Source organism: Thermothelomyces heterothallicus (genome assembly GCF_042370625.1).
Source record: "Thermothelomyces heterothallicus CBS 202.75 unplaced genomic scaffold P884_scaffold_1, whole genome shotgun sequence".
Taxonomy (NCBI): domain Eukaryota; kingdom Fungi; phylum Ascomycota; class Sordariomycetes; order Sordariales; family Chaetomiaceae; genus Thermothelomyces; species Thermothelomyces heterothallicus.
Genome location: NW_027192562.1, coordinates 2708429 through 2727065, shown reverse-complemented (window position 1 = coordinate 2727065; position 18637 = coordinate 2708429). Strand labels below are relative to the sequence as shown.

The 18637-nt window shown below is 59.6% G+C and overlaps 9 protein-coding genes across 9 annotated transcripts in view; 4 read left to right on the top strand and 5 right to left on the bottom strand.

Annotated features, from left to right (window-relative positions):
• P884DRAFT_189072 (transport protein particle component) overlaps positions 1 to 458 on the bottom strand; it is a gene marked incomplete at both ends in the record, with an annotated part of 1133 nt that extends 675 nt beyond the window's left edge. Inside the window, 2 exons of the mRNA XM_069437410.1 lie at positions 28 to 172; positions 281 to 458. Of these exons, the coding sequence (XP_069302120.1) occupies positions 28 to 172; positions 281 to 458 (323 nt within the window). The remainder of the gene's footprint in view (positions 1 to 27; positions 173 to 280) is intronic.
• On the top strand, positions 169 to 960 carry P884DRAFT_254102 (uncharacterized protein). Its single transcript, XM_069440866.1, has one exon. It carries the CDS (start codon positions 474 to 476, stop codon positions 684 to 686), a length of 213 nt encoding a protein of 70 aa, XP_069302119.1. The 5' UTR covers positions 169 to 473; the 3' UTR covers positions 687 to 960.
• A 178-nt stretch (positions 961 to 1138) lies between these two features.
• Positions 1139 to 3917, bottom strand: P884DRAFT_235187 (PINIT domain-containing protein). The gene is made up of 6 exons (XM_069439940.1): positions 3447 to 3917; positions 2795 to 3244; positions 2421 to 2731; positions 2236 to 2335; positions 1956 to 2181; positions 1139 to 1900 (listed from the first exon to the last, which is right to left on the bottom strand). Exons 1-6 carry the CDS (start codon positions 3592 to 3594, stop codon positions 1510 to 1512), a joined length of 1626 nt encoding a protein of 541 aa, XP_069302118.1. The 5' UTR covers positions 3595 to 3917; the 3' UTR covers positions 1139 to 1509.
• A 410-nt stretch (positions 3918 to 4327) lies between these two features.
• Positions 4328 to 4770, top strand: P884DRAFT_296189 (uncharacterized protein; the record flags this gene model as incomplete). Its single annotated transcript, XM_069444395.1, has 3 exons — positions 4328 to 4490; positions 4547 to 4588; positions 4643 to 4770. 3 exons carry the CDS (start codon positions 4328 to 4330, stop codon positions 4768 to 4770), a joined length of 333 nt encoding a protein of 110 aa, XP_069302117.1.
• Positions 4771 to 5620: 850 nt separating this feature from the next.
• On the bottom strand, positions 5621 to 6275 carry P884DRAFT_12306 (uncharacterized protein). The gene is made up of 2 exons (XM_069437165.1): positions 6030 to 6275; positions 5621 to 5966 (listed from the first exon to the last, which is right to left on the bottom strand). The coding sequence occupies exons 1-2, from the start codon at positions 6189 to 6191 to the stop codon at positions 5652 to 5654; spliced, it is 477 nt and encodes a 158-aa protein (XP_069302116.1). The 5' UTR covers positions 6192 to 6275; the 3' UTR covers positions 5621 to 5651.
• P884DRAFT_189833 (alkaline-phosphatase-like protein) lies at positions 6213 to 8901 on the top strand (the record flags this gene model as incomplete). Its single annotated transcript, XM_069437473.1, has 7 exons — positions 6213 to 6443; positions 6515 to 6642; positions 6701 to 7071; positions 7123 to 7334; positions 7395 to 7678; positions 7741 to 8207; positions 8300 to 8901. 7 exons carry the CDS (start codon positions 6213 to 6215, stop codon positions 8899 to 8901), a joined length of 2295 nt encoding a protein of 764 aa, XP_069302115.1.
• Positions 8902 to 9037: 136 nt separating this feature from the next.
• Positions 9038 to 12828, bottom strand: P884DRAFT_235181 (condensin subunit Cnd3-like protein). The gene is made up of 2 exons (XM_069439939.1): positions 9905 to 12828; positions 9038 to 9781 (listed from the first exon to the last, which is right to left on the bottom strand). Exons 1-2 carry the CDS (start codon positions 12642 to 12644, stop codon positions 9261 to 9263), a joined length of 3261 nt encoding a protein of 1086 aa, XP_069302114.1. The 5' UTR covers positions 12645 to 12828; the 3' UTR covers positions 9038 to 9260.
• A 182-nt stretch (positions 12829 to 13010) lies between these two features.
• Positions 13011 to 15749, top strand: P884DRAFT_254094 (uncharacterized protein). Its single transcript, XM_069440865.1, has one exon. It carries the CDS (start codon positions 13123 to 13125, stop codon positions 15547 to 15549), a length of 2427 nt encoding a protein of 808 aa, XP_069302113.1. The 5' UTR covers positions 13011 to 13122; the 3' UTR covers positions 15550 to 15749.
• Positions 15750 to 16480: 731 nt separating this feature from the next.
• On the bottom strand, positions 16481 to 18181 carry P884DRAFT_266318 (uncharacterized protein; the record flags this gene model as incomplete). The annotated part of the gene is made up of 2 exons (XM_069442021.1): positions 16481 to 17979; positions 18010 to 18181. 2 exons carry the CDS (start codon positions 18179 to 18181, stop codon positions 16481 to 16483), a joined length of 1671 nt encoding a protein of 556 aa, XP_069302112.1.
• Between the last annotated feature and the right edge of the window lie 456 nt (positions 18182 to 18637).

Below are 18637 nucleotides of genomic sequence, written 5' to 3'. Positions count from 1 at the left end.
AAAAAAAAAAGGGGGGGAGGCACATACCTCTCCACAAGCCCCTGCCCAACCCGATACCCGATCCTCTCCAACCGCCAGAACACAGCCTCCCTCTCCTCCTGCTCGTCCATGACCGTCGTCCCCGTCCCCGTCCCCGCCCCAGCAGAAGCACCAGCAGCAGCAGCCGCACTCCCTCTCCCTCCGCCGCTGGCGCCGCCGCCCCCGACTCCCGCCGCAGACTCTGTCGACCCGGCCGGCCGGCCCGTCGCTCCCGCGCCCTCCGGCGCCCCGTTCGTGCTACCGCTGCCCCCCCCTTGTAGTAGGCCCTCCTGCTCCCGCGCGGCCGCCCCCAGCTCGTTGGTCACGCGGTACGCCATGGGCACGAGCTCGATGAGGAGGAAGTCGAGGCACGACGCCGAGAGGAAGCGGGCGGCCGGGTCCGAGGCGTTGTAAGGGGGCATTACCGGATCGAATGACATTTTGTGTATGTGTGTATGTGTGTGTGTATGTGTGTGTGTCCCTTTCCTTTAGTAAAATCCCCCCCTTATTCCCTTTACTTTTTTTTGTTTCCTCTTGGTTTATTCTCGGGGTGTTCCGCGGGGCGCGATTCCCGCTGTAGAGTAAGTATTTTTGCAGCCTTGACAGGGGAGAGCGGGCCTGGCTGTTTGGATCGACGACGTGGCGGGGTGGTTGCGTTGGCAGTGTAGGCAATGCGCTGGTGACAGCAGATAGGTGACGGACGAGCCGGCTTCTTGAAAGGGGTGGGAATCTTGGGGTGGGAAGTCCGCAATGCGGTGTTGCTGCGCTGGAAGGAGCTGCGGGGGTGCAAGGTCGATGGCCGTGGGGGAGCGGGTGTTGCTTAATGAGGAATTGAGCTCTCGTAATGCTCTATTTTTTAGGTGATTCGGTGAATATGTCGGAGACACGCAAGTAACAATGCCGTGACTCCTGAAAGCGATCGGGTTTCCGTTGTGCACTTGCTGATCTCTAAAATAATATAACTGAGATGCTAGACTCGGTTGCAGCACATGCGGTTTCGACAGGGAGCTCCGCTGCCGTGTCTCTTATGCACGTATCCGGCATGCTTTTACCGAGACTACGCCAGGGGTAGGAGCAACCAAAAGATCACCTGTACGGACGTACACCCTTACAGCAAAAAGCCCATTGCAAGATTAAATGCAGTCCAGCACACTGCTAACGTGGATAGATCAAAGCCCTGGTATCTAATCCTGTCCCCGAAAGCAGCTAGGACAAAACCATTCCTCCTCCCCTTGATCCAGATGCTGCTGATCCATGAACTCCGTCAACCAAGTCTTTTTTGGCCTCACAACAACCTTATTTACCTTGACAGTTTCCTCCAAACGCCTACCGATGCCAGCCACCCCACCGCAAGCGCAAAATACTGGGAATATGGCACAGGAAAACAAGAAACAAAAACGAGAATCGCAGAGAGAAATTCGTTTTTGACTCCAAGGGGTAGGGGGGGAACCCCAAAACTTAGCGCCGGGTTTTCTTCGAGGAATTTCGTCTCTAACTACCCCCCGACGGCAACCCAGAGCCGTGATTTGGACGCTTCACAGGTCGCGGCGGCTCGTCGTCATCCGACAAGGTCAGGTCGATCACCTCGGGAGCCGGCCGCTTGTTGGACGATCTCGGGGCCGCGGACGCGTCTCTGGACGCGACGCTGGTTGGTGTTGCTAGGTGCGGCGTAGGTGCCGCAGCCTGTGAAGGGCCGGTCGAAGCCCTCCTTGCAGTCTTGGTGACCTCCTCGGAGACCACGACGTCGTCGTCGTCAAGGTAGCTAGTTTCGTGGTCCGGCGTTACCTCCTTCTTAGCTCCCGGCACCGCCCATTCGCCGTTCGGCTCGATCGTGACCTGCTCAACAGACTCGGGAGTTTGGGTCAGAATCTGTCGCGCGTATCTGTTCCGGTTTCAGCACGTAGTCAAGTGAAGGTTAGCAAATCGGGGGTACTCACTCGTCGATGGCCAGCTGCTCAAACGGCGCAGGCTTGTTGCAGATGGGACACAGCCATTGTGGGCCTTGCTCCTGCAGCTGCAGGTATGACGTCGCGTCGAAACACTGGATATGATTACAGCTGATTCCGCGGCACGGCAGTTTGAGCCTCATGTATGACAGCGGACACTTGAGGCTCAAGTTCTGCGATGTTGCGATCACGTCCGGGTCGCCGGCGCTCTTGGTGACTTAACAAGACCCGTCAGTAAGTTTTGAGTGCACGGCGGGCGAGGGAAACACACTCTCGGCAATGACCGACTCCTTGCGAATCTTCTTTTGGATTTGCGAGACGAGCGTCTCGATGGAGATGGCCTTGCAGACGACCAAGGCCAGGTAGAATTTCTGCGAGCTTGGTTAGCAGGCCTTCTGCTCGCCCCTCGCCTATTCATACCTCTGAACCGATATCTCTACGAGACGTTGCACCTACCTTCTGAGTCAGTGCATAGGTGAGCTCAACATTATTGGAATAGCTGGCCGGCCTAAAGCGCAGCGCGTCCGTGATGTCAACCGGTCTAGTAGACCCAGGTTTGTTCTTCAGGCCCCGCAGGTTCGCCTTGATGTCGCCGCCATTCACCTTGAGCTCGCACTGGTACGGGAACGCGATGTCCTGGGGGCCGACGTTGCCCGCCGTGCACATGACCATGACGCGCATGGACGGGTCCGTCAGGCACAACTGGAGCGCGGGGTGGTCCTGTACCTTGACGGAGATGCGCTCCGAGTTGCGATGCGCCGTCATTACTGGTCTCCGGTTAGCCAGCGGATTAGCGGAGAGGAGGGAGGGGTTGGAGACCGCGGACGCACTCTCAAGCGTTTTAACATCGCCGACTTGGTACTTGAGTTCGTAAAATGGGCTCGGCTTGTAGGCGATGGTCGGCGGGACCAGCCCGGCGTTCGGGCGCATGCGGCCGCCTGTTGATCCGTTTGGGGGTTGTTGGTACGGAGGTGGAGGAGGATGTTGGGCGAGCAACCCATCGAATGCGCCGTAACCGGGTTGACTGTATGAGCTCATGGCAGAGGTGGTAGCCGTTGGTGGCGGCGCGGCCTGGTAGTACGACGAGTGCGATGGTGGCTGTGACCGGAGCTGTAAGTGCGACAGTGGAGATTGTGAATGAGGTCGCGACCGCGACTGCGGTTGATTCTGAGTCTGAGAGACAAGGGCCGGAGTTACAAATATCGGCGCCCGATTCACAATGCTCTCGCGAATCTCATGCAGTCGCGCCCAGTCTCGCCTATCACTGCAGGAATTTATTTCTGGTCGAAGATTGTAAGTTACTGCCATATGAAGGCGGCAAGGCCGTGTACAAGAAATACAATAAAAAAGAAGAGGGAAAAAAAAAGGATGGCCGAACTTGGTGGGCTGAACTGGGGGGTTGGAAGCCTTGGTTTGGATAAGAAGGCGAGGCGAAGGGTTTCCGCTTCAGACTCGCCTAGGGGCAAAACAAGTCGTACTTACGCTCGATTATGCGTCTTTGGAGTTCGCTCTTGTTTCCCGTCTTGGGAATGCCATTCACGGCGCAGATGGACTGCAGGGTGGCCTTTGAGATAGCGGGCACCTGGATGGTTCTAACGAGGGCCTGAACCTCGGCCGCTTTGTCGTCCATGGCTTGAGGGCACTACGAGCCGAAAAGGGCGTGCTTGAGGTACCTAAGCCTTTAGTATAATCCGTACTAGTACCACTGACTGGAGATGACCGGGAAGGAGCGACACGGCTGAACTCTCCCAGGGTGCTGCCCGACGAGACCTCGGCGCTGCCGTCTCAGCGCTGAGTTTGGCGGGTTGTTCGGAGGGACCCGCTAGAGTGCGCGGGCTTTGAAGTCGAGGTATTGGAATGCGGCGTCTAATAACGAGATAAACGCATGCTAGGGAGTAAATGGGCACGGCCAAGACCTCGACTGTCCTCTGCCGACTCCAACCCTTCACCTATAGTTCGGGGCTGTCGTCGACATAAATAGGCGGTGTTTTGCGGCAGAAACCCCCCCGGTCCAAAAGGAGTCGACGGCTGCCTTGACAAGGAACCTCGAGCAAGAGTGGGGCAAAGTACTGGGTACAAAGCTTTTGGGAGAAAGAAGGGTGGGTGTGGCGTTTTATTCAGCAAAATGCGTGACGAGGCGTGATTGGGTGGCGCCAAGCCAAGTCACTTGGACTGAAAGTAGGGTAGGTGCTGGCCGTTGCGCCTGGTCCAAGCCGAACTCGAAATTTCTGACAACCTGCTCATGCTTGTATCCGTGCGGCTTTCATAGTTCTCACTCAGACGACACCTCGAGTCAACTCGTCGTTAGCGCTTGACGTCTTGAATCACTCACAACACGCCACAGGAAAGGCCGCACAACAAACATGGCGAAAAGCGCGAGGTCAAGGGTCGTAAAAGAAAACAATCGGCGGCTCAAGCAGAATGTTTTTGGCCCAGTCGAAGCGGCACGCGCAGAGCGTCTCTCGGCAAAACTGATAGCCCTTGCTACCGCGCCCAAGCCGCAAAAAGATGTCGAGATGAATGGGGGTATGATTTTCGCGTCTGATTGTTACTCGCGACTCTAATCTCACTATTTGGTGCAGAGCCTGCGAATGAAACCAAGGAGGTTGCGGCGAAGGAGGACAGTAAGTTTATGCCACGGGAGAGATTCGGACGTTGTCATTGACCCTACCGAACAGCCATGGATGTTGAAGATGCGAAGCAGGCCAGTAAGAAGCTGAGCAACAAGAGGAAAGTGGAGAAGCGGAGGAGGAAGAAGTCGTCCATCGTCTTTCCGATGAGAGGACCCAAGCGGAACAAGAAATGAGAGGGCTGCCGAGCTTGCAATCGGTGTTTTGACGCGCGAGGACTGCTCAGAACCCGGGGGTGTGCGCTCAAACGCCATGTCTGCTTGCAGACATCCTCGACCTTGGGCCCTGAGGGGCAGAGGGTCGGCCGGTCGGCCTCGGGCGGAAGCTTGTCCAGAGAGATGGGTCAAAACGGGCGATCCTGTCCTGATCCCGGCGGGTTGGAACTTTGAGCATTTGCACTGGAATCCTTTGAGAATGGGCGGGGCATATAAAAGGAGTCAGGAGTTCGGCAAAAGAACTACGGATACCATCATCTGGTTGAGCTCGGCAGACAAAGCACCTGCCGGAGTACAGAGAAGGAACCACGTCGAATTCTCATTCGTGCGTCTCCATAACATCACGAGGTTTCTATTTAGTCCTGTCCTTAGGTACAGTTTGAATCCTTTCTTTCTCGTGGGTTTTGAGAAATGTGTCTGTGGATGACAAGTGTGAGGTGACAAAACGAAGGTGGAGAGAACCTCAAAACAGGATGTAGACCCCCTCTGCTGAATAACGCCCGAGCAGGCAGCGGGCTGGCGGCCTCTGCGCTCTCAATTCCTGTCCCAAAAGGATACTGTAATTACCGATGTATCGGTACAGAACATCCCTCTCGGCTGCTGCCGGCCGAATGATGGTGGGGCTTTCAGCTTCTGGGTTCCAGGTCGTCAGGGGTCCGTTTCTTGTCCCCAGATCCTCCATCCCCTCCATCCAATGAACTTAGCTGCTAGCAACGCGAGGCTCCAGAACGCCGAGCTCTCCAAGTACGCAGCACTGTATTACCAGTGTGTACGGATCTAATCCGCACCGCAAGCCCGAGGGACCGTCCGTTATCTTGATTTGAGACTCGCGTGTGCGTCTGTCATGGCCTTTGACCACAATTGAATAGATCAAGTTTTTTTCCCCGTTCCTCTGCCGCTCTCCTCGCTTTGCGCCGATCCATTCCTGTGGAGATGGCGGCGCGCCGCAGGCGGGATGAGATCCTTAGCTCCGTATTGCTGCTGCTCGCAGCCAACATCCTGATTCCTGTCGCCATCCTCGTGTTTGCGACCGGATTCTTCCCATACAAGCCCTTGCTTCCTGGACTCGCAAGCTTCGATGACGTGGCTGAGTATGGCGAACCACCGGCGGCCCCGTTCGACAGGCTCGTCTTTATGGTGATCGATTCCCTGCGAAGGTGTGTGAATCCTCGAATGGCTCTGTTTTTACCAGAGATCTTGACGCTGACAAGTCGGTCGACCGCCTGGCGGCTCGGAGCAGTGATTTTGTCTACGCAGAAAACAGCGGTTTCCAGTTCACTCAATCGTTTGCCCTCCCCTGCAGGTCCCACGCCCCGGTGGCCTCCAGACTGACATTGCGCAGACTGATCCGCGATGGCGCCGCTCTCCCCTTCACCGCGCATGCCACCTCCCCCACCGTCACGATGCCCCGGCTCAAGGCCATCACCACCGGGTCGATCCCGTCCTTCCTCGACGTCGTCCTCAACCTCGACGAAGGAGACGAAAGCTCCAGCTTGGCCTCCCAAGACACGTGGCTGGCGCAGATGAAAGCCAAAGGCACGGGGAAGCTGGTCATGTACGGAGATGACACCTGGTTGAAGCTGTTTCCGGGGACTTTTGATCGCGCCGAGGGGACAACGAGCTTCTTCGTCTCGGTGAGCACGGCGCGTTCGGGGCCCGGGGTCCGGGGCCCGAGACCTGGGCGGCAGCGGGCTGACGGCGGCAGGACTTCACCGAGGTGGACAACAACGTGACGCGACACGTGGCGGGCGAGCTCAAGAACGACGACTGGAACACCATGATCCTGCACTATCTCGGGCTAGATCATATCGGCCACAAGGGGGGACCAAGGAGGTAGGGGCGCTTGCCCAAGTCCATCTAGATCGTAACACTTGCTCACTGCTATACCAAGCCCTCACATGCTTGCCAAGCAGCGCGAGATGGATGGCATCATTCGCCAGGTATATACTGCCATGGAGTCGGAATCCCACCTCCGCTCGACCCTGTTTGTGGTCTGCGGCGATCATGGCATGAACGATGCAGGCAACCACGGCGCATCGTCAGCCGGCGAAACTTCCCCTGCCTTGGTGTTCATCGCCCCGAAGCTCAGGGCGCTGGGAAGAAAACTGCAGTCGCCCGTTCCCGAGGACGAGAGCTTCCTGTACTACGGTACCGTGGAGCAGTCTGACCTTGCCCCGACGCTCGCCGCGCTGCTCGGCTTCCCGGTGCCTAAGAACAACCTTGGCGCACTCATTTCCGACTTTCTGCCCTTTTGGCCGAACAGTAGGCTTAACGTTTCCCGATGCCGGCTATAATGGACTAACATCTCTCTAGCACGGGATCAAGTGCAGCTTCTGATGCGAAATGCCCGCCAGATCAAAGAGATCGTGCTGGCCGCTTTTGGCCCACAGATCTTCGAAACGGACCCGCGTGTGGACGGTCTTTCCGAGCCCAACCCAGACTATCAGGAATTGGCCCATACTTGGAGAGATCTTGCTGAGAGGTATGGCCAGGCCGATGCCGAGCTGATACCCTCGATCAACAAGGTAAGAACCAGGAGACTCAGAATAGGGTGTGGTAAAGTTGCTGACTGTTTTGTTCTGCAGTGGCTCCATCACGCACAAGAGGTGCTCGGCAGCATGGCCAGCAACTACGACATGTCTAGACTGTTTCTGGGGCAGGCTGCTGCCGTCGCGGCTCTTGTGGCGGCCGTTATTGCTGCAGTAAGGTCTGCCAATGATAGAGCCGCTTCCTTCGTGCCCTTCTCAGGTGTTGTTCTCGCGTACGGCATCATGATGTTTGCAAGCAGTTATGTTGAAGAGGAACATCACTTCTGGTACTGGGCGACAACAGCCTGGTTCGCCTTCCTCGGTGTCAGGGGTCTCAATCGGTACGTCGTGTCCCCCTGGCGATTTTTTTTTCTCCCGGCCACGCTGCGCTCACTCTTCGTAGGGGCAACACATCCGCCAGACTCCAGACCATTTCATGCACCGCCTTGATTCTCGCCACGCGCATCATCAGGGGTTGGAATCAGACCGGCCAGAAATTCGCCGGCGGTCCGGACATCGTCAAGACGTACCTCAACACCAACCCTGCTCTGCTCTGGTACCTCGTCAGCGCCACCTATCTCTGGGTCCACCAGAACATGGTCTACGGCCTCAGCGGGCTGCCGATCTGGCTTAACTACACCATCGCGACCGGCCTCGTTCTTGCAGCCTTCACCTTCAAGGTGGCCTTCACCCTAGAGGACGCGCCGGAGCTGGTGGCCGGCTTCGCGCGGCACGCGCTGCGGCTCAACTTTACCCAGGACGCCTCCCTCATCGCTCGCGCCCGCGCCGTCTTTATCGGCCTTGCTCTGGTCACGGCCGTGACGACCCTTTTCATGTTCGCCCGCCGCCGCGTCTCGCTCGGCCAAAGCGGTAGGGTCTTCCCCCCCCCCGCCCCTCCCCCTTCATATTGATCTCTCCCACCCCCACCCTGAGCAAGCGGACGCTGACCCTCGTCGCGGTAGGATCGTCGACGCTCCTGACCCTGTACACCCTCCTGGCGCTGACGCAGTCGCGCCCGCAAAACATCCCCCTCTACCTCCTCTTCAACGCCCAGTACCTCGTCCTCTCCTCGCCCCCCCTCTCCGGCGCCCTCTCGCCCGCGCAGCTGAGCACCACCTCCCTGCTGCTCCAGCACGCGGCCTTCTTCGCCCTCGGCGGGACCAACTCGATCGCCTCGGTCGACCTGTCGAGCGCCTACAACGGCGTCGCCAGCTTCGACGTCGCCGCCGTCGGCGTGCTGACCTTTGTCGGCAACTGGGCCGGGAGCGTCTGGTGGGCGCTGGCGACGTACGTCATGCTCTTGCAGAGGAGGAGGGAGGCAGGAGGAGGAGGGGTGGTTGGGACGTGGAGGGCCCACGTGGGCGTGCTGACGCTATTCGTGGCGGGCAGCGTGGTCGCCGTCATGGCGGCGTGCACGGCGCTGCGGACGCACCTGTTTGTGTGGACCGTCTTCTCGCCCAAGTACCTGTACTGCGTTGCGTGGAGCCTGGGACAGCATCTGGTGGTGAATGTGTTGGTCGGAGGCGTCTTCTATTGGTTGGGCGTCGTGGAAGGGGGGAAATAGTAACATTAGTAGGGAAAGGGGGGTTGGATAACTGAATGCCACCCATGTACGCCGCCGCTGGGCGAAGATAAAGAGGGAGAGAGAATGGGTGTGTGTGTGCTTTTTTTTTGGCTCTCTGTAGACGTATACCCCCTCCCCTCCCCAAAAAAAAAGAAAAAAAAAAAAAGACTTCATAGGCATCGTGCTCATGTACGTGCATTGAAGTTCATCCCGGTCCCAGACGATAATATATAATAACCCTGACACAGAAACCCCGAGAGAGATCCCTCCATAACGAAACGCAACAAACCCAGAGCAAGCCCGCCCTCCATGTCTACTGTTCAACATACATCCGGCCATTGAGTTCCCATGCTGTGTCGTCACAACTTTTCTTCTTCTTCTTCTTCTTCCTCCTCCTCCTCCTCCTCTTCCTCTTCCTCGGCCTCCCCTCCCCTCTGACCCTTCCCCCCGTCCTCCGACAAGGCCTCGCTGACGAGGCTCTGGTCGTTCGACCGGTGCACCACCGTGCCCGTGTCGCTGACCATGTCCTCGTCCTCCATCTCCTCCTCCTTGATCTTCACGTCGGGCTGGACGACCGTCCTGTCCTCGGACGGCGCCAGCCCGACCGAGCTGGCGCGGCTGACGCTCCTGCGGTATTTCCCGCCCGGCGCGCCGGCGCCCCCCGCCTCGGAGGCGGCCGCGGCGGCGTCGAGGCTGTTGACGATCTTGCCGAGGCTGACGTGGATCTTGTAGAGCGCGTTCCGGCTCGCCGTGTCCGACACCAGCTGGTTGTCGACCGCGTCGCAGACGGCGGCGTACACCTCGCGGGTCTTGTCTTCCGACGAGGCCGGGGAGACGTACAGCTTCCCGAGGAGGGCGGCGATGATCTTCTTTTCCTCTCCTGTTTTGTGGCAACGGGCCGGAGGTGGTTAGCTATATACCTGGCACAGGCGGAGACCGGAATGAAGGAAAGAAAAGGGGGGGGGTTCGATGATGGCGGGAAGGAGGAAGGAAATTGACTTACTGGGCGCGTTCCCGCCCAACCTCTGGATAATGTCGTGGGCAAAGTCCAGATGCACGTCGGCATTGACGTGTCTCTTCTCGGCTGCGGCATCCGTCCCGAGACCATCGGCGCCGGCTGACGGGGGCGTATAACACTTGCGGGGATCGGTCCAGTCGGCCAGGCAGGCGGCGATGGTGCTCAGCGAGACCATCTCGTCGTCGATGTCGGCGTCGTCGTCGTCGAACCCCTCGCGCACGTTGTAGAGCGTGTGGAGCGCGTCCAGGGCGATGCAGCGCATCAGGTCCTGGTTCTCGGCCCGCGAGTAGCAGAAGACGGGCAGGAAGTAGTTGAGCGCCTGCCGGACGCTCTGGTTACCCGAGGAGGCGGGCTCGAAGTAGGCGATGACGAGCGTCTTGAGCAGCTCGGCCGACACGTCGTGGTCGCTCACCACGCGGCCCAGGAGGAGCTTGGAGACGGCGACGGTGGCGGCGGCCTGCACCTCTGGGTGTTTGGCGCCCGAGCGGAGGGCCTTGACGTACACCTTGAGCAGGGCCGGGTTGGACGAGAGGAGCTGGGCGCCGTGCACGTTGAGGATGTCGGTGAGGATGTGCAGGGCCGTGATCTGGAGCTCGGTGTGGCCCTTGCTGAAGAAGTGCATAAAGAGGGTGAGGTTCTCCTCGGCGAGCGAGCGGTCGAGGAGGGAGCAAAGGCCGAGGCAGACGAGGCCGCGCTCGCGCACCGGCGCCTCGTGGCTGCGGACGGCGGGGACGACGAGGTTGTTGAGCATGGCCACGAGGTGGTCGTTCTGCTGCAGGTCGCCCGACACGTTCTGGAGCATGCACTGCACGATGTGGAGGCACTTCATGTTGATCATGATCTCCTTGATGGCCTTCTGGGCGGCCTCCTCCTCGGAGAGCTCGGGAGTCTTACTCTTTCCGCTCCGCGTGGGGGTGGTGTCGCCGCTGACCTCGGACCGGGCCGAGTGGAAGCTCTCGTCGTCGTTCTCGGGCACGTCGTCGACGATGGTGTCGTGAACGTCGGCCACGGCCTCGAGGACGATGCTGCAGAACTCCTTCTCGCCGGCAGCGTCGGGCGCGCAGATGTCCCGCAGCGCGGCCACCGTGAGCTTGGTCACCTCCTCGGGCAGCTCCGGGATCGACAGTGTCTGCCGCAGGAGGGAGAACATCTTGCGACGGCCGACCTCGTCCGAGTAGTCGAGGGTGAGGGCGATGTGCAGCAGCTGTTCCACTATGAACTCCTGCTCTGCCGTGTCCTCTTCCTCTTCCTCGTCCTCGACCTCCTGCTCCTCGGCCCGCTTGATGGCGTCGATCAGGACCTTGATGTAGCGCTCGAGGTAGAAGGCCACCTTGGTGACCTCGGGCAGCTTCTCCTCGACGAGCGACTCGAACTTGCCGTTGCCCTCGTTGCGGCAGAAGTCGTTGAACGTCCGGACGACGAAGACGGACTCGGCGCTGAGCGTCTCGAAGAAGTTGTCGTCGAAGATCATGGCCTCCCTGTAGTCCGGGCGGCCCTCCCAGAACCCCTTCATGGCCTCCAGGGCCACGCCGTTCTCGCCGCCCGAGTTGACCACGTCGATGCGCTCCAGCAGCTCGAGCAGGGCGTCCAGGTTGGGCGGCGACGCCTCGGCCGGCTGCCCGGTCTCGGCGGGCGGCTGCGTGCCCGCGCAGTCCTCGATCCAGCGCTCGCGGAAGAGGCGGGCGGCCGCCTTGCGCACGTTCTCGTCCCTGTCGCGCAGGCCCCAGCGCAGCAGCTTCTCCCGCATGGAGAGGGAGAGGTGACGGAAGTCGCCCAGGGCGGGCAGCAGCCGCGAGTAGACGGCCCGGCGGGTGGCGGCGTCCTGGTCCCGCGCCCTCTCGAGGAGGTAGGGCAGGGTGCTCGGCAGGATCGGCAGGTTGACCAGGAGCGACCTCCTCACGTCGGCGCTGGGGTCGTTCTGCAGCACCTCGAGCAGCCGCTCCAGCAGGCCGCTCGAGCCGTCGTCGTCGCTGTCGTCCGAATCCGGCTCCGCGTCGCCCTGGTTCCCCGCGAGCCGGCCGAGGCCCAGCACGGCCTGGGCGCGCACCATCGCCTCCTTGTCCCGGATGCGCTTCAGCAGGCCGGCGCGCAGCTTCTGGAACAGGTCGTCGTCGATGGCGTCGAGCGAGTTGACGACGTGCGAGATCAGCTGCGTCGAGCGGTAGCGCACAAATTTGTCCTTGGCAGTCATCAGCGGCAGGATCGTCTCGACCAGATGGGCGGTCAGGCGCGTGCCGGGGGTCTCGGGCATGGTGCTGGCATCCGGGTCGAGCTCGCCGACGGCTGCGTTGTCCTTGTCGACGGCGTGGCGGAGGAACAGGCCGATGAAGCGGATCGTCTTCTCGCCGACGCTCTCGCTCTTCTTGATGGGCATGACGCGCAACACGCAGCGCACAAACTCGGCGTTGAAGTCATCTTCGTCAAAGTCGGCGGCCGTGGCGGCAGCCGCCGTCGAGGCCGACTTCTTGACGCTCGTCGGCTCGTAGCAGCACGCCTCCTGGATCTTGCGCAGCGTCACGACGAGCTTACGGTGCGTTGCTGTGGTCCGCTGCGCCTCGCGGAACACGCTCGCAATCTGGGTGCGCAGCGCATTGTCGGGCCCCTCGTCCGGCACGTCCGTGTTCACGGTGGATGAGGCGCGCGATGCTGTCGATGCGCGCGTCGATGATCGGGTCGCGGCGCCCGCCGAGGATCGGGTCGACCTCGTCGACGCTCTCGGGGGCATGATAATTGCGGGGTTGTGTGTCTGGTTGTTGTCTTTTCTTCGTTGCGTTTAGTGCGCCCGCGTATTGAGATGCATTTGCGGTGATGGATATCGAAGTGCCGAAATAATCGGCGAGACTCGACCCTGTTTTTGATTCTGTTCTGTTTTTGGGAGTCGGGCTTCGGTTTGCCTTTGGCAATTGGGGGAGTTGCAGTTGTTGTTTGTTTACTGGGGGGGTTCCTAGTCTGGTTAGTGGCTCGAAGTCGGAGGGGTTTACTCGCTCGCCCCACAACTTAGTTTGATGAGATAAGGGCCTTATCGTCAAGTTTGGTTACTGTTCCTGGGATATTTTTTTCTCTCTTGAGCGTGAGGCCAGTGGGAGCTCAGGCCAAGCCAATCAACTACCAAGTGCATTACAAAAATCCGTACATAATAACTCCCTGCGGATTGACTCGGACCGCAAGGAAATTCGACTTCAATTGAACCCAGGCTTTTGACCATGGGAAATTCTGACAAAAAGCGCCAACGCGAGGCCGAAGAGGCGCCCGCGGGGCCTGGAGAGTCCGTCGCGCAGACCCCCGATCCGCCGTCCAAGAAAGCGCGGCTCGATTCGCATCGGCAACTCTTCGTACGATCACTGCCGCCAGACGCCACCAGCGAGTCCCTGGTCGAGTTTTTCTCGCAGCACTACCCTGTCAAGCACGCCACCGTCGTGCTCGACCCAAAGACCAAGACCTCACGCGGCTATGGTTTCGTCTCGTTCGCCGACCCCGAAGATGCGGCCGAAGCCAAGGAGAAGCTCAAGAACGAGCTTTTCCACGGCCGCCGGCTGCAGCTCGACATTGCTCTGCCACGCCTCCGTGACGCTTCCAAGGTGGACCCCGAGGTTGTGTCCATGACTATCGAGGAAAAGCGCAAGCGCGAGGCCGAGCTGGAGCTGGCCCGGAAGCCCCCGAAGCTCATCATTCGCAACCTTCCCTGGAGCATCAAGAAGCCGGAGCAGCTGGCGAAACTGTTTCAGAGCTTCGGCAAAGTCAAGTTTGTCGACCTGCCCAACGACAAGGGCAAGCTGGCCGGGTTCGGTTTCGTCACGCTCCGCGGGCGGAAAAATGCCGAGAGGGCAATGGAGGCTATCAATGGCAAGGTGGTCGACGGGCGCACATTGGCGGTCGATTGGGCGGTGGACAAGCAGACATGGGAAAAGCTGAAGGGCGGCGCGGACCAAGACGAGGCCAAGGCTAAGAGCCCCAAGGAGAAGAAGCCGGAAAAGGCGAAAAGCGACAAGAAAGAGGAGGATGAGGACGACGACCCCAACATGACCCAGGAAGACCGAGATCTGGTGAATTTCTTCAAGAACTACGGCGACAATCTCGAGGACGAGGAGGAGGAGGAGGAGGACGACCAGGAAAGTCAGGAGGATGACGAGGAAGAGAGCCACGGAGAGGAGGATCAGGACGAGGATAGCGAAAGCGGGGAGGAGGAGGAGGAGGAGGAAGACCAAGAAGAGGATGAGGACAGCGAGTCGGACGGCGAGGAGTCGGATGACTCGGACGACGAGGAGGACAAGAAGAAGCCCAAGAAGCCGCTGACGGACAACTCGACAACCATCTTCATCCGCAACTTACCGTACTCGACAACGGACGAGACGCTCAAGGCACACTTTACGAGGTTCGGCCGAGTGAGGTACGCCCGGGTAGTCATGGACCGCACCACAGAGAAGCCTGCGGGCACAGGGTTTGTTTGTTTTGTCAGGGAGGAGGATTTCAAGGCCTGCCTGAGGGGCGCACCCCGGCACAAGCCCGCACCTGTGCTGGCCAAGCACTCGGTGCTGCAGGACGAGACGGCAGATCCCGAAGGCAATTACACGCTCGACGGCCGCGTCCTCCAGGTGACCCAGGCGGTGACCAAGGACGAAGCGGCCCGGCTAGCGGAGGAGAGCAAGGGCAGGCGGAAGGAAGACAAGCGGCGCCTCTTCCTCCTCTCGGAGGGCGCCATCACGCCCAAGTCGCCCCTCTACAGCAAACTCACCCCGGCCGAGATCAAGATGCGGGAGGCGAGCGCGAAGCAGCGCAAGAAGTTGATCGAGTCCAACCCGAGCCTGCACCTCAGCCTGACGCGCCTCGCGGTCCGCAACATTCCGCACAACCTGTCCTCCAAAGACCTCAAGGCGCTCGCGCGGCGCGCCATCGTCGAGTTCGCCAAAGACGTCAAGGAAGGCCGGCGCCTGCCCATCTCCAAAGAAGAAAGGGAGCGGGGCGGCGAGGCCGACCGGGAGGCGGAGCGGCGCCGCAGGGAGAAGGGCAAGGGCGTGGTGCGGCAGGCCAAGATCGTCTTCGAGACGGCGCAGGGATCCAAGGTGGACGAGAAGACGGGCGGGGGCAGGTCGCGCGGCTACGGCTTCATCGAATACTGGTCGCACCGCCGGGCGCTCATGGGCCTCCGCTACCTCAACGGCCACCCGCTCAAGAACGAGGCCGGCAAGACGCAGCGGCTGATTGTCGAGTTTGCCATCGAAAACGCAAAGGTCGTGCAGCGGCGGCGCCAGCAGGAGGAGAAGAGCAGGATGGCCAAGGAGCAGAAGGCCGCGGGCGGTGCCGCTAAGGACGGAAAGGGAAAGGTCAAGTCCAAGGGGAAGGGGAATGACAAGAAGGAGAAGGGCATGGAGCAGAAGGATGGCAGCGGTCGGTCCAAGGGCAAGGGGTTCAAGGGCCGGGATGGGAAAGACGGGAAGGGCGGGAAGCCGGGCAAAGGTGCAAAGCCCGGCAAGGGTGGCGAGAAGAGCGAGGCCGAGGCGAAGGCCGAGGTGCCGCCCACCAAGCAGGGCAAGAAGAAGGCGGACGAGAAGCTCGCCCTGAGGACCAAGATCATTGCGAGGAAACGGATGATGCGGAAGAAGAAGGCGGCCATGCGGGCGGGTAAGAGGTAGGGGATATCGTAGGGTTCCCCCTGTGTTGAACTTCCCAAGTTACGTATCATAGTACGATTACTAAGGGGCATTCTTCAGGTAAGGTACCTGACCTACCTAGCGTACCTTACAAAGAGGATACAGATCGGTACGAACAATGGGGCACATGTAATCCGTATAGTTATCCATGCATGTGCGAGCTTGGGCTACAACGCGTTGAGATTTTGAACTCTTTGCTTGCACCTGCTTGGCTCGTTTGGCTTGCCTGTGCAGTGGACGCTTGCAACGTGTTTTCCTTTTTCTTTTTTCATTTTCTTTCTTTCTTTCTTTCTTTCTCTCTTTTTTTTTTTTTTTTTTGCTCTCCCTTTTCCCTATTCATTTAATTGTCCTCGTTATCCCTCACCTGCTTTCTCACAACGGCACCCCGCGTTCGATCTGAGGATCAGCCGAGGGCCGAACTATCGGCATCCTTCCCCCTCACTCGAAAGTCAAAGTTCTCAGCAACGCAACATGCACATCGGATGACGACGCTCTGCCGTCCGCCCCACATACACAGTTCCTTACCGAGCGGCTCGGGCGGGAAAATCGGTTGGCATTGCAGCGGAGCTTTTTTGTTCGGCTCATGCAGCAACCATCTTGTGTAATTGGATATTCACATCACATCACATCACATTGCTATCGCGCAGGTGAATGTGCTTGTTTTTAGGTTTGGCTAGAGTAAACAAAAAGCACTAAGCTACATAATCCGGCAGACTAGCAGACTAGTGTATCCGTATTATTTTGCAGTGAATGAGACCACGGGTTCCATCTTGCAACCGGACTTGGAACGAATCGAGTGGAGTTGGCGCATTGAAGTGGCGTGTTACGTGCTCGAGTCATCCGCTCTTTTGTTGACATACTGCATACTGCATACTGTGTGTGTAGTGGTTGGTGTAGCGTAGCAGACCACGCGTCACTTCCAAAACCACCCTCCTTCCCTTGGCGGCTCCTTGGGCGGCTCCTTTGGCTCCTGGCTTGTCTCCGTATCGTGTTTCGCGGAGGCTGGGGTGATGGTCTTCTCCCAGCGGTCGGTACGGCCCACGGAGCTGTGGACCTGTCTCATGATTACATTGCCCTTGTCGTCTGTCCAGGTGGTCTCGGTCTTGGAGTGCGCGTTGCCGTGCTCGTCGACAAACTCCTTCTTCGTAGTCTTCTTGGTGATGCCATCCTCGACCACCTCGGTGGTGTCGACCCTGGGCGGCGACGCAGGCTTAGGCTCGGCTAGGGTGCCGCTGCGCCGGGCCTCCGAGATGGATTTGAAAAAGTTGGAGAGCGAGCGCTCCGACTCGTGGAAGGCGGACTGGATCACCGAATATAAATCATTCTCTGTCTCGGGCGTCTTCTGATTCTCGACGACGTCGTCGTCGTCCTTTTGCTTCGTAGCTCGCTCCTTGCCGAAGCGCTGCAGCGACTTGACCTCATCCTCCAGCACCTTGCCCAGCGTCTTCACGACGCCTCCGATGCCGTCAAAGAAGGACGACCCTTTCTCATCCGCCACGTCGCGCCACGAATCAATCTCCTTCCTCATGTCCCTCTTGGCCTCCTCCACCCAGGAATCCGCCTCTTCGATGGCGCGCCTCCCCTCGCCCAGCAGCTCCTCCCACGCCCGTCCGGCCGCCTTCTCCCTCTTCTCCTCCGCCCGGCGCCGCTCCACCCACTCGGCCATCGTCCTCGGCGACTGGTAGCCCATGCCGGGATCGTACACGGGGAACAGCACCTCGGTCAGGCCACGGCTGCGCATCCGCTCCAACCAGGCCACCTCCCGCATTCCTCCCCACCATCCTCCCGGAAAGCCGACCATTCCCCCCCGGTCATGCCACGACCAGGGAAGGGGCTGGAAGAAATGATCAAGACCGCCCCAGCCGCCACCGAGGAATCCAACATGATGATGGTGCTGCTGACCCTCGCGGCGGCGACGGCCGAGGTCCGAGAGCTCCAGCCCGGAGCTGACGCGCATCAGGTCCTCAAACGCCTCGAGCCACCCGAACTCGCTGCCGCCGCCGCGGGCGGCACCGCGAGAGGCGTCAAAAACGTCCCATGGCCAGCTGTCGCGGTCCCAGTCGCGGGATGATGATGATGATGGCGCCGAGGATGACGACGACAAGTCCACGTCGCGCGGGACGGGCTTGCGGCCCGGTCGGCCCAGCTCCGGGTCATGCTCGAGCCGCAGCGGGGAGTAGGCGGAGCGGGTGAGGAAGAGGCGCCAGGCGAGGCTCGCCTCGGCCGGGGTGCCGCCGGCGAGGAGGGCGATGCGGGACTCGAGGTGCTGCTCCGAAGGGGTGAGCATCGAGAGGGACGTGTCCGTCCCCGTCGTTGATGCCGTCGTCGTTGTCATTGTTGTCGTCGTCGGAGTCGTTGACGTTGCGTTGTCCGGATCCCGGATGGAGTGATCCGCTGCACCCGCACCTGCACCTGCACCTGCACCTGCACCTGCAGCACTACCCCTCAAGGTGCTCAAGGCCGAGTGGATGCTGGAGTCGACGTTCTGCTTGAAGCGGATAAAGGGATTAGATTCGCTGCTTTTGCTGCTGCTGTTCTTGTTGTTGTTGTTGTTGTTGTTGTTGCCGCGGATGTTATTATTAGTATCAAGATCGCCGTCTTCCGTCTTTGTCATAGTATGTGTGATGAGTTGCCCGGTTTTAGCGTCCGGATGCGACACGGGACGCTCAGCTGTGCTCGCAATTTGGCGATGATGAACTGCGATGGCGAGATGGTGACACGTTGGGAGCAAAAAAGACTTGGCGCGTTACGGCTCCCCCTGGTGGCCCCGCTGTGGGGCAGGCCTCTTGTCCACGGGATCGGTCCAGCTAGTTCTGGAAGCGCGATCTGAGAGCGGTATTCAGCAAGCGGGTCCTTGGTATTACGTGTGGGAAACCTTCTATGAGCATACCTGTCGTCACGAGGACAGCACGTCCTTGAACGCCCCTGGGTCCCCGCATATTCCAAGTTTTGGAAGGGGCCCATTGATGGATGGGAGGTACATACCACTGTAATCCGTATACAGATACACAGTATATCTTACTGCTAAGAGTCTGCAGAAGGTTGACATGATGTAGGGATTCAAGTATAT

What these genes read in the sequence shown, in the direction of transcription:
- P884DRAFT_254102 (XM_069440866.1), top strand. Translation starts at nt 474, where the DNA reads ATGTGTGTGTGTATGTGTGTGTGTCCCTTTCCTTTAGTAAAATCCCCC.
- P884DRAFT_254094 (XM_069440865.1), top strand. Translation starts at nt 13,123, where the DNA reads ATGGGAAATTCTGACAAAAAGCGCCAACGCGAGGCCGAAGAGGCGCCC.
- P884DRAFT_12306 (XM_069437165.1), bottom strand. Translation starts at nt 6,191, where the DNA reads ATGCGCGGTGAAGGGGAGAGCGGCGCCATCGCGGATCAGTCTGCGCAA. An exon ending in CTGCTCCGAGCCGCCAGGCG is followed by an intron (nt 5,967 to 6,029) that starts GTCGACCGACTT and finishes GGATTCACACAC; the next exon opens with CTTCGCAGGGAATCGATCAC.
- P884DRAFT_235187 (XM_069439940.1), bottom strand. Translation starts at nt 3,594, where the DNA reads ATGGACGACAAAGCGGCCGAGGTTCAGGCCCTCGTTAGAACCATCCAG. An exon ending in CGATGTTAAAACGCTTGAGA is followed by an intron (nt 2,732 to 2,794) that starts GTGCGTCCGCGG and finishes ACCGGAGACCAG; the next exon opens with TAATGACGGCGCATCGCAAC. An exon ending in CCTATGCACTGACTCAGAAG is followed by an intron (nt 2,336 to 2,420) that starts GTAGGTGCAACG and finishes CCAAGCTCGCAG; the next exon opens with AAATTCTACCTGGCCTTGGT.
- P884DRAFT_235181 (XM_069439939.1), bottom strand. Translation starts at nt 12,644, where the DNA reads ATGCCCCCGAGAGCGTCGACGAGGTCGACCCGATCCTCGGCGGGCGCC. An exon ending in GTTGGGCGGGAACGCGCCCA is followed by an intron (nt 9,782 to 9,904) that starts GTAAGTCAATTT and finishes GCCACAAAACAG; the next exon opens with GAGAGGAAAAGAAGATCATC.